Source organism: Hyaena hyaena, unplaced genomic scaffold, assembly GCF_003009895.1.
Source record: "Hyaena hyaena isolate Hyena2069 unplaced genomic scaffold, ASM300989v1 scaffold_426, whole genome shotgun sequence".
In the NCBI taxonomy this organism is placed as follows: Eukaryota; Metazoa; Chordata; class Mammalia; order Carnivora; family Hyaenidae; genus Hyaena; species Hyaena hyaena.
This window is the reverse complement of record NW_024081061.1, coordinates 1,617,487-1,636,492: the sequence shown is the minus strand read 5'-3', so window position 1 is coordinate 1,636,492 and position 19,006 is coordinate 1,617,487. Positions and strand designations below refer to the sequence as shown.

At 38.9% G+C, this 19,006-nt stretch overlaps 2 protein-coding genes across 2 annotated transcripts; both read right to left on the bottom strand.

Annotated features, from left to right (window-relative positions):
- Positions 1-5,102: 5,102 nt before the first annotated feature.
- On the bottom strand, positions 5,103-7,217 carry LOC120245643 (protocadherin alpha-6-like). The gene has a single exon (XM_039252759.1). It carries the CDS (start codon positions 7,215-7,217, stop codon positions 5,103-5,105), a length of 2,115 nt encoding a protein of 704 aa, XP_039108690.1.
- Positions 7,218-7,295: 78 nt separating this feature from the next.
- On the bottom strand, positions 7,296-13,135 carry LOC120245642 (protocadherin alpha-5-like). The gene is made up of 2 exons (XM_039252758.1): positions 10,752-13,135; positions 7,296-7,389 (listed from the first exon to the last, which is right to left on the bottom strand). Exons 1-2 carry the CDS (start codon positions 13,133-13,135, stop codon positions 7,296-7,298), a joined length of 2,478 nt encoding a protein of 825 aa, XP_039108689.1.
- Positions 13,136-19,006: the final 5,871 nt, after the last annotated feature.

Below are 19,006 nucleotides of genomic sequence, written 5' to 3'. Positions count from 1 at the left end.
GAGAAATCATTTATATTAAGTGAAATTTGCATGGAGAAAGTATCCTGAGTTTCTCTATCATCAGAATTTATATACTCCATTACAAAAGTTAATGGTTCTGATCTTTTTATTCTTTCCATCCTATCTAAGCCCCAGATTTTATGACTATCCACCTGTTTTTACAGTCTCCAATTTAATTGAGATGATTTCATAACATGAATTTATTTCATCACATAATGCTAATAGTCATCTGTCATACTTAGAGCAGTCCTTCAATCAAGCTTGGGGTGTTTTATCCTAATAGAGCAAATTCTCATGAATATTTTATTCCCATGTTCCTAATTGTCAGTAGAATAATTATCACACCTATATTGTTTTCAAATTTTGATCTGCTTGAGTCTTTTCCAATCTGCATGTTTTTAATTAGCACAGAAATGGACAGTAAAACCACAGAAGCATACTATTTATGTAGTAACTAAATAAGAGCATGTACAAATTTTAAAACCACATTTCTCATAATTAATTGTCTTTAATAACATTTAGTCATATAATTTATGGTGGCATAGGTTTATAAAAAATGTTTAAGACTGGTTGGTAGTCTTATCTTAGTCTTAGATTTCCTTTTGAAATGGACATTAGGGGAGCTAGTTATGAGTTAAAGAGTATTTCAGGACGCTATGTTGACTCTAAACTCAAAAGGTATACTAATAACAATTCTATAAACAGCAAATATGAATATAATTTAGTTAAGCCTACTGATTCACATTTTTAGAGCATCCTCATTTCTTTAAAGTTAAGTACTATAAACGGTTCTTGAAAGTCTATTGTGGACATGACATATTAGTCCAACTAATTGTGGGCTAGAGGGGTGAATTTATGTGAGCATCCAAATCAGAGTCTGATTTAGGGTTAAAAAATCACACTACATTACAAAAAAGTTACAGTCATGGTTAACATCATCAGTTATTCAGATAATACAGTTTCCAAAGCTCACATCATCTTGGTGACCCTCCTTTTCTTTGACTTACACATACTCTTCTTTTAAATAAGCAAAAAATATAAATGTTCACTAAAATTCTGAAACTCAACACTTGGAAGCAAGAATATGAAATGGAAAAAATACAGCCTCTTCAACAAATGATGTTGGAAAAACCGGACAGCTCATGCAAAAGAATGAAACTTAACCACTTTCTTACACCATACACAAAAATAAAAACAATCCTTAACAGATTAGGGACCTAAATATGAGAGAAACCATAAAAAATCCTAGAAATGAGCACATGCAGTAACTTCTCTGACACTGGCCATAACAACATCTGTCTAGATGTGTCACCTGAGGCAAGGGAAGTAAAAGCAAAAATAAACTATTGGGACCTCATCAAAATAAAAAGCTTTTGCACAGCAAAGGAAACAGTCAACAAAACTAAAAGACAGCCCACTGAATGGGAGAAGATATTTCCAAATGACCTATCTGATAAAGGGTTAGTATCCAAAATGTATACAACTCAACACCCAAAAACCAAATAATCCAATTTAAAAATGGGCAGAATACACGAACAGACATTTCTGCAAATAAAACATGCAGATGGTCAAAGACATATGCAAAGATGTCCAACACTCATTCATCATCAGGGAAATGCTAATCAAAACCACAATGAGATATCACCTCACACCTATCAGAATGGCTAAAAAACAAAAAACAAAAAACAGGCAACAAATATTGGTGACGATATGGAGAAAATGGAACCCTCATGCACTTTTGGTTGGGATGCAAACTGGTGCAGACACTATTGAAGACAGTATGGAGGTTCATCAAAATATTAAAAATAGAATTACCATATGATCCAGTTATTACTCTACTGAGTATTTACCTAAAGAATATGAAAACACTAAGTCAAAGGGATATATGCACCCCTGTTTACTGCAGCATTATTTACAATAGCCAAATTATGGAAGCAGCCCAAGTTTCCATTGACAGATGAATGGACAAAGAAGAGGAGGGATATATATATATACATACATATATATATGTATATATATATATATATATATACAATGGAATATTACTTAATCATAAAAAAGAATGAAACTCTGCCATTTGCAAATACATGGATGGATGTAAAGAGTATAATGCTAAGTAAAATAAGTCACTCAGAGAAAAATACTGTATGATTTCATTCTTATGTGGAATTTAAGAAACAAAACAAATGAATAAAGGGGGAAAAGAGACGGAAAAAAAAAGAAAGAAAGAAAACCAGACTAGACTCTTAACTATAGAGAACAGATGGTTACCAGAGGGGAGGTGGGTAGGAGGAAGAGTGAAATAGGTGAAGGAGATTAAGAGTACACTTATCTTAAAGAAGGGCACTGTATCATAATGAAGTGACAATCTAAGAAGATCTAACAACTGTAAATATTTATGTACCCAACATGAAAGCACCCAATGTAAAACAATTAATAACAAATATAAAGGAACTAATTGATAATAATGCAATAACAGCAAGGGACTTTACCACCCAACTTATATCAATGGAGAGATCATCTAAACAGAAAATAAACAAGGAAACAATGGCTTTGAATGACACATTGAAACAGATGGACTTAACAGATATATTCAGAACATTCCATCCTAAAACAGCAGAATTCACATTCTTCTTCAGTGCGCATGGAACATTCTCCAGAATAGATCACATATTAGGTTGCAAATCAGGCCTTGACAAATAGAAAAAGATTGACATCATACCATGTAATTTTCTAACCACAACACTATGAAACCAGAAGTCAACCACAAGAAAAAATGTGGAAAGACCACAAATATAGGGAGGTTAAACATCATGATGCTACACATTGAATGGGTCAACCATGAAATCAAAGAAGAGATTTTTAAAAATGCAGAGAAACAAATGAAAATTAAAATACGATGGTCCAAAACCTTGGCGATGCAGCAAAAGCTGTGCTAAGAAGAAAGTATATAGCAATGTAGGGTTACCTTAAGAAGCAAGAAAAATCTCAAATAAACAGCCTGAACTTACATGTAAAGGAGCTAGATCAATAAAGGAAACCTAATATTGTTAAAATGTCAATACTACCCAAAGCAATCTACACATTTAATGCAATCCCTATCAAAATACCAGCAGCATTCTTCACAGAGAAGGAACAAATAATCTTAAGATTTATATGGAACCACAAAGACCCTGAATAACCAAAGCAACCTTGAAAATAAAAGCAAAGCTGGAGGCATCACATCTCTGGACTTCAAGTTATATACCAAAGCTGTAGTGATCAAGACAGTATGGAACTGGTGCAAAAACAGACATATAAATCAACAGAACAGAATAGAAAACCCATAAATGAACTCACAACTAAATGATCAATTTATCTTTGACAAAGAAGGAAAGAATATCCATGGTGAAAAACATAGTCTCTTCAACAAATGGTGTTGGGGAAACTGGACAGTAACATGCAAAAGAATGAAACTGGACTACTTTTTACACAAAATAATACACAAAAATAAACTGAAAATAGATTAAAGACCTCAATGAGAGACCTGAATCCATAAAAATCAGAGAGGAGAACACAAACAGTAATGTCTTTGACATGAGCCATAGCAACTTCTTTCTAGATATATCTCCTGAGGCGAGGCAAACAAAAGCAAAAATAAACCATTGGAACATCATCAAAATAAAAACTTCTGCACAGTGAAGGAATTAATCAACCAAAGCAAAAGGCAACCTGCAGAATGGGGAAGATATGTGCAAATGACATATCTGATAAAGGGTTGATATCCAAATATAGTAATTACTTATAAAACTCAACACCCCAAAATGAATAATCTGATTTAAAATGGGCAGAAGACAGGAACAGACATTTGTCCAAAATAGACATCCATATGGCCAACAGACAAAAGAAAAGATATTCAATAACACTCAAGGCCAGGGAAATACAAATCAAAACTATAATGAGATATCACCTCATACCTGACAGAATGGCTAAAATCAACAACACAAAATCCACAGGTGTTGACAAAGATGTGAAGAAAGGGGAACCCTCCTACACTGTTGGTGGGAATCCACACTGGTGCAGCCACTCCATTTGAGAATGGAGATTCCTCAAAAGGTTAAAAATAGAACTACCCTATAATCCAGCAATTGCACTAATGGGTATTTACCCAAAGAAGATAAAAATAATAATTCAAAGGGATACATGCACAGTGATGTTTATAGCAGCACTATCTACAATAGCCAAAGTATGGGAACAGCCCAAGTGTCCTTCAACTGAGGAATGGATAAAGAAGATGTGGTACTTATATGCACAATGGAATATTACTCAGCCATAGAAAAGAATGAAATCTTGCCATTTGCAACAATCTGGAAGGAATAGAGTATTATGCTAAGCAAAATAAGTCAGAGAAAGACTATTATGATATGATTTCATTCATATGTGGAATTAAAGAAACAAAACAAATGAGAAACTAGAAAAAAAGAAACAGGCAAATCAAGAAACAGACTCTTAACTATAGAGAGCAAGCTGATGTTTATGGATGCTTACCATAGGGTTAAATAGATGACAGGGATTAAGGAGTATACCTGTTGTGATGAGCATCCACTATTGTATGCAAGTAGTGAATCACTAAATTGTATACCTGAAACTGATATAACTCTGCATGTTAACTAACTAGAATTTAAATAAAATTTTTTTAAAAAGAAGAAATGGCTCTCTGTGAAAAGCAACTCACCAAATAAAATTCAAAATAAGAGATTTGCAGTGCCGGACGAATGCAGATTTTATATTAATTTACTAGCTCAAAATGCAAATTCCCTTGAATTTCTATTTCCACACTATTTGGATCAAATGCAAAGAAATGAAAACTCTACAGAATTAATTAGAAAAAAAACATGCCAATTTAAAAAAAAAAAACAGCACGAATAGAAAGTCTGGTTCCAGTTTAAATGAAGACCAATAACAAATCACAAAGATTACAATACTTAGCAAAAAAAAAATAAGAAGAAGAAGAAGAGGAAGAAGAACAGATGTATTTTAAGAAAATGTATTCAAATTTTTTTAATTGAAAAATGTAAAGAATTCTTGGGAAACAATTTAACATTTCAGGTATGTATTAAATGTTAAGTATGAAAATTCAGGCTTACCTTGGCACAATGATCATCATTTAAATCCTGATGCTGGCTCATATCACCCACTAATGGACAGGGTGGATGGCTAGGGCTAAAGGCCATGAGGTCGGTCTTGGGCGCGCCCTCCCCAGAGCACACCCTCTGCCGCCTCTGCTGCGAGTACGACCAGCTCCCCACCGCGCTGGAACACACCAGCGTGGGCTTCCCAGGCGCGCACGCGCCCCCCGTGGGCGGCGCCGAGCACCGCAGCGCCGTGTACAGCAGCAGCGTGAGCACCAACAGGCTGGACACGGCGCAGATGGCGACGATCAGGTACACGTTGACGTCCACCAGCGCCGCCTCCGCGCCCGCCGCGCCCGCCAACGCCCGCGACGACGCCTTGGGCGCCTGGCCGCTCTCCACCAGCGACAGCAGCACGGTGGCCGTGGCCGTCAGCGCCGGCTCGCCGTGGTCCTTGACCAGCACCAGCAGGCGCTGGCGCGGCGAGTCCGCCTCGTCCAGGCTGCGCGTCGTGCTGATCTCGCCCGTGTACAGCGCCACGCGGAACGGGCTGCGCGCGCCCCCCGCCGCCGGCTGCAGCTCGTACGACAGCCACGCGTTGTAGCCAGAGTCCGCGTCCACCGCGCGCACCTTCGCCACCACGTGGCCCGCGCCCACCGACCGCCACACCAGCTCGCTCACCGCGCCCGCGCCGCCGCCCGCCCCAGGCAGCGGCAGCAGCGCGGGCGCGTTGTCGTTCACGTCGGCCACCTCCACGGACACGCTGGCCGTGGCCCACAGCGAAGGCGAGCCTCCGTCCCGCGCGGTCACTACTAGAGTATAGTCCGACACGCTCTCGCGGTCCAGGGCGCTGTCCACAACCAGCGAATAGTAGTTCTTGAAGGTGGACACCAGCTTGAAGGGAACATGGGGTGTCAGATAGCAGGTCACTTGGCCGTTGGCACCTGAGTCGAGATCTGACACACTAATTAGGGCAATTACAGTACCTAACTGAGCGTCCTCTCGGACAGGCAAGGATAAGGAAGTCAATGTAATCTGAGGGACATTATCATTTTTATCCAAAACCTTCAATAAAACGGTACAATGACCAGCCATGGGTGGGTGGCCTTTGTCCGTCGCGTCAATACGAATTTTGTATAAATTTACATTCTCAAAATCTAAATTCCCTCTAATTGCTATTTCTCCAGTATTTGGATCTATTTTAAACTGGTCGCTAACCATGGTTGGAACAAGACTATTAAAAGAGTATGAAATCTCCCCATTCACTCCTTCATCCCGATCAGAAGCATTAAGTCTGATTACTATTGTTCCATTGCCCGAGTTTTCAAGTATTCTTACTTCATATTCAGTCTGTTCGAAACTGGGAGCATTGTCATTCACGTCCAGCACAGTGACCAGCACCTGAGCAGTGCCTGTGAGTTCAGGTTTGCCTTCGTCAGTGGCTGTCAGAAATAAGTTATGCTCGGGTGCTTCCTCTCTGTCCAAGGATTTCCTTAACACGAGCCCAATTTGTGTATTGTCATCACTGTTTGTTTTCACATCTAGGGCGAAGTATTCGCTGAAACTGAGTCTATAGGTTAAGACAGAATTTGACCCAACATCCGCATCTGATGCGCCCTCTAGTGGAAACAGAGAATCTGGCAGCCTTGATTCGTAAATCAGCACTCTTTGTTCCTTTAAAGGAAACACAGGCGGGTTGTCATTAATGTCCTTCACCTCCACTTCCACATGGAAAACCTGCAGCGGCCTGTCCACGATTACCTCCAGGTGGATGCTGCACTCTGTGCTCCGCCCACACAGCTCCTCCCGGTCGATCCGAGAATTCACAAACAAAATGCCATTCTGCAGATTTACCTCCAGAAGATCCCTGCGACCTTTGGACTCCACTCTGAAAAGGCGCGGCACCAGTTCCGCCAGCTCAAGGCCCAGGTCCTGCGCGATGCGGCCTACGAAGGTGCCGTGTTTAGCCTCCTCCGGGACCGAGTACTGAACCTGGCAGCTGCCCTCTTCCGAGGCTACGAGGAGCAGAAGCGAGAGCAGCAGACACCGAAATCCCAGTGGGCCTTCCAGGGTAATAACCATGTTAAAAACTTGTTTTATTTCCATCAAAAGATCTGGTCTCGTCATTAAGATGAAATATTGTATGATCGGAGTCTGTTAATCCAGTTCTGCGCCTGCCATCACTCAGCACTCGTGAAACCAAGCAGTAACAGGAGAAATGAATTCTGAATACTGTAACAAGTAGATTAACTTCATGGTAGACAGCGACATCATGCGACTACAAAGGGTAAGAAATGAATTCACATAACTGCGCTATGCTATAGTTTTTTTAATTAAAAAAAATTCTTACTTTGTCTTAATAGTAAATCTCCTTATGTTTGCAATTTGCAAAGAGCCAGTTTCATCTCGTCTGACTTCTATTAATTTAGAGTAGGGTAAGGGATCAGACAATTCACAGCAAAACAACTTTCTACCAATAATTTAATCACTGTAATCAACCAGCTTAGAAAATTTGTGATCTGAAGTAACCTAGGAATTAGAAGTGCAAAGTATACTAATCTCTTTATGTAGAGAAGAAACTTGTGCATATATTTCTGTTACAGGATATGCTATTATATTTTGCTATGGGAAAAGAAAGTAATTTTAAACTAACAAATTTTATCCACATTTAAAAAATCTTATAGATTATTGCAGTCCATTCTTTCTTTCTTCATTGAATATCAAATACCTCTAAGGCTGTTTCTTTTACTTAATAATGAAAGATGAAAATTTTAGTGCATATTCTTTACATTTCTAAATTTCCCTGCAGCTTATATTAGGTCTCCCCTTCAAAACATTGTCCTAAACATACTTCATCTATGCAGATTCTGGTGGAATATCTACCCATAGTTCTTTCCTGCTCTGATCCTTCAGATGCCCCTAAATGAGTTCATCCTTTTCTCTCAATCCTAACTTTGTATATACTTTCCTTTAAGCGTTCTCATCCATTTTCAGTGTTTCAAATAGACTTTCATTGGGGCGCCTGGGTGGCTTAGTCGGTTAGGCGTCTGACTTTCGCTTAGGTCATGATCTCGTGGTTTGTGGGTTCGAGCCCTGCGTCGGGCTCTGTGCTGACTGCCAGCTCAGAACCTGGAGCCTGTTTCTGAGTCTGTGTCTCCCTCTCTCTCTGACCCTCCCCTGCTCACGCTGTCTCTCTCTCTCTCTCTCCTAGAAATAAATAAAACATTAAAAAAAATTCAAATAGGCTTTTATTGAAGGTATTCCCAAACCCACATCTTCCTTCCCCCTTTCTATGGTTCTAATTGACATTTTCACTCATGCATGGTGATGACTCTCAGAAAATAACTTGATTACACTTTGAAGATTATGAAGAGACATCATTAACAACCCCCAAATTCAAACCCTTGAAATTCTCATTTTACTGTAATGCAATGAACATTGTACATGTCACCTGTATGAATTTTTTTATCAGTCCTCTTCCCTTACCTGCTCTATTCAAAGTCTGTCAACAGTCCATCTCTCTTTTCTTTCACATACCGCCATATTTTTCTTGAGTACAGCTAAAGGTAGAAATTCCCTAACATTAGAAATCATGTCTACATGACCTGAGATGCGATCACAAGCCAGCATTTCCAGTGTTATTTTCAACTACTCTCCAATGTGAATTCTATTTTGCAGACAAGATAGATCACTTCTTTGTCTTCTTCCTCAGTACAATCTTTGTTTAAAATTTTTTTCCAAAATTACCTCTCTTTTTGCCTGTAAAAATGTTATCCTGGTATCAAAGTCAAGACCAAATGTAAATTTCACCATGAATTCATCTGTAATGTTATCAGCTGGAAATGATTAAACTCTTCCTCAAATGAGAAAATGAGAATTACAAAAATATTTTTCAAATGGACACATACCAACACCCATGCTCCAAAATTCTCATATACTTGCAAAATCCTCACAGGCAACTGTAATACAAAGCTCCCCCACTACTATAAGAATCTTCATCTTAAACTAATTAACCTAGATCTATGTAATACTCTCTATCACTGAATTTCTATTGGTTTTAGTTTGGGTACACAAAGTTCATATGTACCCAATAATAACACCCAAATGAAATTTTCCTTTGCTTGAAGGAAGATAAGCCCTGAGAAAAAGATATATTAGCTTGCAGTCTTATTGTTAGAGGTTTTCTAGAGCTGTTAAGATTTTTCATAAATTTTGTTCTAAGTGAAGAGTCTCTTCGAATTTCAACTTTAAAATTAGCTAATTAGGAGCAACTGGATGGATCAGTCAGTTAAGTGTCTGGTTTAGGCTATGGTCATGACTTAGGGGTTCGTGGGTTTGAGCCCCAAGTTGGGCTCTGTGCTGACAGGTCAGAGCCTTGAGCCTACTTCGAATTCTGTCTCCCTCTCTCTCTGCCCCACCCCCACCTTGTGCTGTCTCTCTCTCAAAAATAAACATTAAAAAATTAATTAGGTAATTAAAGTCAAGGGGTGCCTGGTTGGCTCAGTCAATTGAATATCCCATTCTTGATGTCAGCTCAGGTCATGATCCCAGGGTCCTGGGATTGAGCCCCAGGTCAGGCTCTGTGCTGAGCGTGAAGCGTGCTAAAGATTCTCACTCTCTCCCTCCACCTGCTTGTGTGCTCTCTAAAATAAAAGAATTAATTTTTTTTAAAAAATTTAGATATATTGAAGGAGGTATACTAAATGGCTTGATATTAGAGTTGGAAGGGAAACATTTGAAACCATTGTAAACCATGTAAGTGTATTTCATATGCAAAAATAAATGAAGCCCTTAAAGCTAAAAAAAATTAATCATAAATAACAATTCATCTTAAATATGTGAAAGCCAACCACGTAGAGAAACCTGAAAAGAATCATTCAGTGTGCAAATAACTTAAAAAGGAAATTAAGGGGCACCTGTGTGGCTCAGTCGGTTAAGCCTCGGACTTCTGCTCAGGTTATGAACTCACAGTTTGTGAGTTCAAGCCCCTCGATGGGCGCTGTGCTGACAGTTCAGAGCCTGAAGCCTGCTTCAGATTCTGCGTCTTGCTCCCCCACTGCCCCTCCCCTATTCATACTCTCTTTCTCTTTCTCTCTCTCACAAAATAAATATTTAAAAAATAAACAAATAATAAAAAAGGAAATCAAATTGGTATAATAAAAGCACTAAAATTATTGATATTTAATGGAAAAGAAAAGGCAAAGTGACAGTGATATTGAAATATTTCACTGTAAAAAAATTCACTGTAGTACTAATACATGACTTTGAAATAAATAATTCTACCAATATGTCATGCAAATATCTTCCTACAACATTTCTTAAAGATTGAAAATTAAAATATTTATTAAAAATTTAATTTTGGAAACACTTTCTATCCTCCAAAGAAAACTAATCCATTAACTCCACCTTTTAAAACCTAAAAAACGGGAGAGAGGGGTATGTTACTGAAATAAACTCATTAGTGAAAATCGATTATGTGCAACACTCTAAAATGAATTCTAACCATAACTAATGTTAAGTAAATGAATTAGTACCAATACCGAATTTATATCTAAAATGATGAGACAATAATCAAATATAAAACCATAATTTAAAATAAAAAAGAAGATGGAAGGAAATATTAAAGATTTATAACGAAACTTTTTGTGAATAATATTTTTGAGACTCACGGTGTCTGCAGAGCTGGGACCCTGAGGTAGGCTGGGGCTAAAGGCCATGAGATCGGTCTTGGGCGCGCCCTCCCCAGAGCACACCCTCTGCCGCCTCTGCTGCGAGTACGACCAGCTCCCCACCGCGCTGGAACACACCAGCGTGGGCTTCCCAGGCGCGCACGCGCCCCCCGTGGGCGGCGCCGAGCACCGCAGCGCCGTGTACAGCAGCAGCGTGAGCACCAACAGGCTGGACACGGCGCAGATGGCGACGATCAGGTACACGTTGACGTCCACCAGCGCCGCCTCCGCGCCCGCCGCGCCCGCCAACGCCCGCGACGACGCCTTGGGCGCCTGGCCGCTCTCCACCAGCGACAGCAGCACGGTGGCCGTGGCCGTCAGCGCCGGCTCGCCGTGGTCCTTGACCAGCACCAGCAGGCGCTGGCGCGGCGAGTCCGCCTCGTCCAGGCTGCGCGTCGTGCTGATCTCGCCCGTGTACAGCGCCACGCGGAACGGGCTGCGCGCGCCCCCCGCCGCCGGCTGCAGCTCGTACGACAGCCACGCGTTGTAGCCAGAGTCCGCGTCCACCGCGCGCACCTTCGCCACCACGTGGCCCGCGCCCACCGACCGCCACACCAGCTCGCTCACCGCGCCCGCGCCGCCGCCCGCCCCAGGCAGCGGCAGCAGCGCGGGCGCGTTGTCGTTCTCGTCCAGCACGAACACCTGCAGCGTCACGTTGCTGCCCAGCGGAGGCACGCCCGCGTCGCGCGCGCTCACTTGGAACTGCAGCAGCTCCAGCTCCTCGTGGTCCAGCGGCTGCAGCGCGTACACCTTGCCGCTCTCCGCGTGCACCGACACGTAGCTCGACAGCGCACGCTCGCCCACCCGCCGCTCCACCAGCGAGTAGGACACCCGCGCGTTCTCCCGCGCGTCCGCGTCCCGCGCGGACACCGTGAAGATGTGGCAGCCGGGCGGGTTGTTCTCCCTCACGAACACCGTGTACTCGGGCTGCGCGAATGCCGGCGCGTTGTCGTTCACGTCGGCCACCTCCACGGACACGCTGGCCGTGGCCCACAGCGAAGGCGAGCCTCCGTCCCGCGCGGTCACTACTAGAGTATAGTCCGACACGCTTTCGCGGTCCAGGGCGCTGTCCACAACCAGCGAATAGTAATTCTTGAAGGTGGACACCAACTTGAAGGGAATGTGGGGCGACAGTGTGCAGGTCACCTGCCCATTGGGACCTGAGTCGCGATCGGACAGACTGATCAGGGCGATGACGGTTCCCAGTGAAGCGTCCTCTTGGACAGGCAGAGATATGGAGGTTATGACCATCTCTGGGGTATTATCATTCTCATCCAGGAGTTTTACTATAACTTTGCAGTGTCCAGTTAATGGGAATGGACTTCTATCTACAGCATTAATATTAATTTCATATAAATTACAATCTTCGTAATCCAGTTCTCCGTTAACTGTTATTTCCCCACTATTTGAATTGATTATAAATTTAGATCTGACGTTGTCAAGAACAAGATTACTAAAAAGGTACACTATTTCCTTATTAATGCCGTCATCTGCATCTGAGGCATTCAGTTTAATAACTAACGTCCCATTCGGTGCATTTTCTAATAGTCTGATATTATAAACTGATTTATCAAATTTGGGGGCATTATCATTCGCATCCAATACACTGATCAATAATTGAACTGTACCTGTTAGTTCAGGCTTTCCTCCATCAGTCGCAGTTAGTAATAAAAGATGTTCTTGGGTTTCTTCTCGATCTACTGCTTTCTTTAATACTAGCTCTAAAATGTTTGTTTCTTCTTCATTTGTTTTAACATCCAAGTCAAAATATTCATTAGGATTTAATTTGTATTTCAATTCTGCGTTTACTCCTACATCCATATCAGATGCGCCCTCTAGCGGAAACCGAGAATCCACTATTCTTGACTCTAAAATAAATAATCTTTGTTCCTGCCGCAAGAACCTGGGCGGGTTGTCGTTAATGTCCTTCACCTCCACCTCCACATGGAAAACCTGCAGCGGCCTGTCCACGATCACCTCCAGGTGGATGCTGCACTCCGCGCTCCGCCCGCACAATGCCTCCCGGTCTATCCGAGAATTCACAAACAAAATGCCATTCTGCAGATTTACTTCCAGAAGATCTCTATGACCTTTGGACGCCACTCGGAAAAGACGCGGCACCAGCTCTGCCAGCTCGAGCCCCAGGTCCTGCGCAATGCGGCCCACGAAGGTGCCGTGTTTTACCTCCTCCGGGATCGAGTAGTGGATGTGGCTGCTCCCTGACTCCAAGGCTGTGAGAAGCAGAAGCACGAGCAGCAGGCGCCGGCAACCTGGACTCCTCTGGGAATATACCATCGCAAATTCGTTGCAATTTTCAAATATCTATTGCACTACCACACGATAGCTTTTGGAAACCTAATTCCTAATTTGCTATATTTTTTTTATTTGCTCACCTTTCCAGCTTCAGCATCAGAGTAAAAAATGGAGTGGCCCTTTTCCTTTCTGTCTAAGGAAAATAAACTCTTTGTATTCCTTTATTGGGGGAAGGAAAAAAAAAAAAAAAACCAACCACCAAACTTGCGGTTTCCAGCGCCATCATGTGGACGAAAGGGTGAGTTTTACTTTGTTATGCTTTATGTTATTTGCTTCCATTCGTTAAACATTTCCAAATTTCAATGACTCTTAGGTATTCCTTATTTTCCTTCTCTCTAATCAAAATACATCATTAAAATAAAATACATCATTACAATAAAGAATGTCAGTTTTCATTAAAACATTGCAAACTCAATTCTACATTAGTCGTACCATAACCATCTTTACTACAGTAATTTGTATTCATCTATTATTTATAGAATTCCCAGCTAACTTTAAAAGCTTTAGTTTTTTATTTATTTCCATATTTAAATATATATTATTAAATTTCTTGAGTGTTTTCTATTATTTTGATGGGATGTTTGTAACTATTTCTACATTACTCATGAAACAAATTTATATTCCTATTTGCAATATTTAATATTGACTTTCTGTTGATGTTATTTTCAAAGTTACAACCTATTTGAATAGCATTCTTGTCTGAGTTCCTTTTTGGAAGTCTGATATTCAAATTGCTAAAAATCCAATTTCTTTCATTTCTCTCTATATGACCTGCATTTACTGTTGGCTAAAAAATCATAATTTGGAGATTTACATTTTCTAGAGGCCAAAACTATAGTGTGACTTGGTCAACATCTTGACACCACTTTTTAAAACTAGATGCATCTAGGCAGCATTTCTTCAACTTGCCATTCCTGATTATATAAATTGCGAAATCACATATCTTTGCTTTTATGCAGCAAATCAAACTACTAATATGGCTTGTAGATATACTACTCCATAAAATATTTGGGTCCCAGTAAAAATTAAAAGATAGAAATCACATTATTAACTGGACTAACTCTATGTTAATTTCATCTCTTTTTAATCATCCGGTTGATTTGCTGTATGATACCACTTGGACTTACTTATAAATATGGTCAGAAGGAAATGTCCCAAGAAAATGTCACCAAGTTTTTCCAATGAAAAAGTATTTAACCTTTTGCTTGTGTATATACTCCCTAGAATTCCATAAATATTAAAAAATATGCCTTACCTATGAAGACATAGTGTCTAGTAGATCAATAATCCTATTATTTGATACTTTTATATGTAAAGCATAAACCGCAAATTGTTCCATGGGTTTGGTTTAGGTGACATATGAGACTTGAAGTATTATTTTTGTGTCACAGTATAAAACAAATATGGAAAAGTTTAATATAAAAAATAGTGAGAAGATAAATAAGAATTTAGTCAAAAATACAAAGTCAATTAAAATACACTTGCTTTCCAGTGTTCAAAGTAGTAAAATATAGGATAAGTTTCTTATATAATATTTCACAGTATATTTACCATTCCATTTAGTTTTTCTTTTTTTAAATTTTTTTAATGTTTTATTTATTTCTAGGAGAGAGACAGAGAGAGAGACAGCATGAGCAGGGGAGGGTCAGAGAGAGAGGGAGTCACAGACTGAAACAGGCTCCAGGCTCTGAGCTGGCAGTCAGCACAGAGCCCGATGCGGGGCTCTAACCCATGAACCGCGAGATCATGACCTAAGCGAAAGTCGGACGCTCAACCGACTAAGCCACCCAGGCGCCCCATCCATTTAGGTTTTCAAAGATTCTTATTCTTTCTTCTAACATGGCTTTCTACTCAGCACTCAGATCATCCAAACACTAAACAAATTTCAATTTTCAAGATTACTTACCTGTTCCTGATAATGATCATTTGAAAACAGTTCAGTATACAACATTAAAAAACAAAAAATGATAATAAATGTGTTGAAAATATCATCAGTTAAGGTTGACTTACCTTCTATTATAGAACCATAACTGATGCAAAACTCCAAAAACATATTATAAATAGATTTAGTTTTGAAAAAAGTAAATGTTCAGTATTTAACAGCCAACCTGACAGTGTGATGTTAACTATGTATGCATGGTAATTTATAGAGTATTTTCAGTACATATTTAAATATTTTGAAAGTATACACAAAGGGGAAAATGGCATAAACAGTATCACATGCTTCTTTTAGTTTGTAATTTTTTTTTCATATAGAAATTTCAGGGGAAAACAAAACTTGACATTTGACCCATCTTCACAGCTGTTCAATAATATTAAGTTTTTGGATTATCACCTTGCATTTGTCTTTCAATACTCAACTCTTTTGGGTGATTAAATTCTGAATAATTATAGACTCTCTGCTGTTAATTCCATAGACATCAGGTAGGGAAAATTCTTCAAATATTTTTCCAAACCATTATTTCAATCAAATATTATAGATTACCTTATTAAATGATTCTTTCATTGGCTAGTTTCTCTAAAAATTTTAGTTATATTTAAACCTTGATACAGAAATAAAACCCCTTCCTTGACAATGAATTTAGGTTAAGAAAACCCGAAAAAGTTTTGAGGTATCTCTACTTAATATAATGGGAAGCATTCAGGAAGATGCTACACTAGAAAATTTAATTTTGCATTGGAATCTAGATGTCCTTCATTACCTACAAAACTCCAGAATAGAGGCACCTGGGCGGCTCAGTCAGTTAAGCGTCTGACTTCAGCTCAGGTCATGATCTCATGGCTCCGTGAGTTCAAGCCCCACATTGGTCTCTGTGCTGACAGCTCAGAGCCTGGAGCCCACTTTGGATTCTGTATCTTCATCTCTCTCTGCCCCTCCCCATGCTCTGAGACATGCTCTGTCTCTCGCTCTTTCAAAAATAAACATTAAAAAAACCTCCAGAATAAAATTTTAATAAGCTATATTTCTCTATCTGTAAAAATTTACAAAAGTCTACCACACTGCCCAAAAATAAAACATGAAGTTGAAGCATCTTTTAAAGATTTATAAATAATTTATGCTGCTGCACCCAATTTGACCAAAAATTAATTACCAAAAATTATCCTATGAAAGCACATTTGTGCATATGGTATATATACTTACATTACTTTTCTAATGGTTCAACTTCCTTATAAAATATTCTGCCAAAATATTTATATTTTATGTCCATTCTAATGAGAAAAATCTGAGAGTAATTTTAAAATACCTGTAACTGAAAATGTAAATTACATTACACATAGTTTTTACTCACAATCCCATTGCCTTGGCTCATTTAAAAGTGGAAAGGGACAATAGATCTATTTAAAACTTTTGGCTCTATTCTATGTATTCACATTAATATCCATGTGGCCTCAAGCAAGTTTTTTATGTCTGAGCCACTGTTTATTCATCATTTAATTGAGAGAAATTATGATCTTTTAGGTCATATTCATTTTAAAATCCTAGGTCAAGTGAAATTCTATTCTATACTTGGTGAGGTACAAGATTCTTATAGCATTAGCCAGTGTCCAGGGTAAAAAAAGAAGAAAGCAGGGTAATTAAACAGTGATAAATTTCAATAAGCTTGGTTGTTATGATTCAGTGGTAAGCAGGAAGAAAAAAGTTTCAAATAAAGTATGAAATTTTTATTCTATTTCATACGATACTACAAAGTAGAACTGGAGAATGAGTGGGAAAGAAAAAGATTTCAGACACCATTATGGTAGATTTAAAAGGGGAAGAAATAAAATGCTCATTTCAAATAAAACTTTTCTATAAACCCTAAATCCATATTGGTCAAATATTTATGTTATCCATCTTTTGAGGACTATAATGACATCTACAACAACTATACCTTCTCAAGCACAATATCCAGAACTCAATGCAAAATTATCAGACTTATGAAGCAAGAGGATCATGAAGGAAAATGCACATTTAGAAAGGCACACATATGGGCGCTGGGCTGCCTCAGTCAGTTAAGCGTCCACTTCCTTCAGACTTCAGCTAAAATCAAGATCTTCTGGATTGTGGATTAGAGCTCTGCCTCGAGCTCTGTACTGACAGCTCAGAGCCTGGAGCCTATTTCAGATTCTGTATCTCCCTCCCTCTCTCTCTCTCTCTCTCTGCCCTTCCCCCACTTGTGCTGTCTCTCTCCCTCTCAAAAATAAAAGAAATATTTAAAAATTTAATAACAGATTGAAGTAAGAAGAGAAAATTGCTCAAGTAGAAGACTGGTCAGAATAAATATTCAACATGTAATAAAGAGACCAAAATTGTCTTCAAAAAACAGAAAGGGGCATAGAAGATATAAGAAATATGGTAAAAATATTTCACACACAAAGCACTTAGTTGCAGAAGAGGAGGATTAAAAGAATTTGATGCAGAAGTGATACAAGAAGGGTAACTGCTGAATTTTTTTCTGTGTTGATGAAAGACACCTATCCACATAGTCAAGCTTTCAAAATTGCAAACAAGATAAAATGCAAGAAAACTAAAACTAAGCATATAATAAAGCCAATGAAAATTTAAAATGATGAAAATTATAAAAAGCAGCTGGAGGAAAAGAGAAAAGGTACACTAACTGAACAATAAACTTGACAGCCATTTATTTCAAGAATGACATTCATTCCAGGGATATCATCTTGAAAACACTTAGAAAAAAATTACTTCCAACCCAGAATTCAATATTCAGCAAAACTGTTTTTCAAGTGATGATGAAATGAGCATATTTCTGATATACAAAAAGTCAGAGAATTCTTTACCACTACTAAAAAAAATATTAAAGAATTTCTTCAGAAGAAAAATGATCCCAGAAAGAAACAAAAACAAAAGTAACTGAACAAAACATAAAATGTAATCTGTGTCTATAATAAATGTATAACTGCAAGCATAACACCAAACAAAAGTAGAAAGAGGTTAGTGGTTATTATTCAAGGGCCTACCATTGTCTGAAAGCAGTAAAAGAGCACTAATTTAATTTAGATTTTAACAAATCAATGATGCTTGTTTTAAAGTCCAGGAAATCTGTGGTGTCTGAATTGCTCAGTTGGTTAAGTGTCCGGCTTTGGCTTAGGTCATGATCTCACGGTTCCTGAGTTTGAGCCCCACTTTGGGCTCTGTGCTGACAGCTCAGAGGCTGGCACCTGCTTCAGATTCTGTCTCCCTCTCTCTCTGTCCCTCCCCTACTTGTACTCTGTGTCTTTCTCTCTCTCTCTCTCTCTCAAAAATAAGCAAACATTAAAAGTTATAAAATAAATAAATTATAAATAAATAAAAAGTTATAAAATAGTTATAAATAAATAAATAAGTAAAATCCAGGAAATCAACAAATCACTTAACGAATGTACTATGTAAGTTAAGATAATAGAAACAGAAAACGAATAATTAAAATATAATAATCCAGAATCACTAAATTCTACTCCAGAAACCAATCATATTTACACTATATGTTAACTAACTAGAATTTAAATAAAAATTTTGAAAATATATATATATACAGTAATCCAGATAAAGGCAAAAAAGGAAGAAAAATAGAATAAAAATAATTTAAAGGATCTTTTTAAAACTGCAGGAAACATAATTAACGACAAATTATTTAAAAATTTCCTTTGACTTCATATATGAGACAAGGTTACTCACAATTTCCATTTCTACTTAACGTACTGCTAGTGGTCCCACTCAAGGCCATAAGGCACACAAAAGATACAATGAGGATAAGAACTGGAAAGGAAAGGGGTGCCTGGGTGACTCAGTTAAGCAACCAACTCTTGATTTTGGCTCAGGTCATGATCTCACGGATTTATGAGAGTGAGTTGCATTTCAGTCTCTGCATTAAC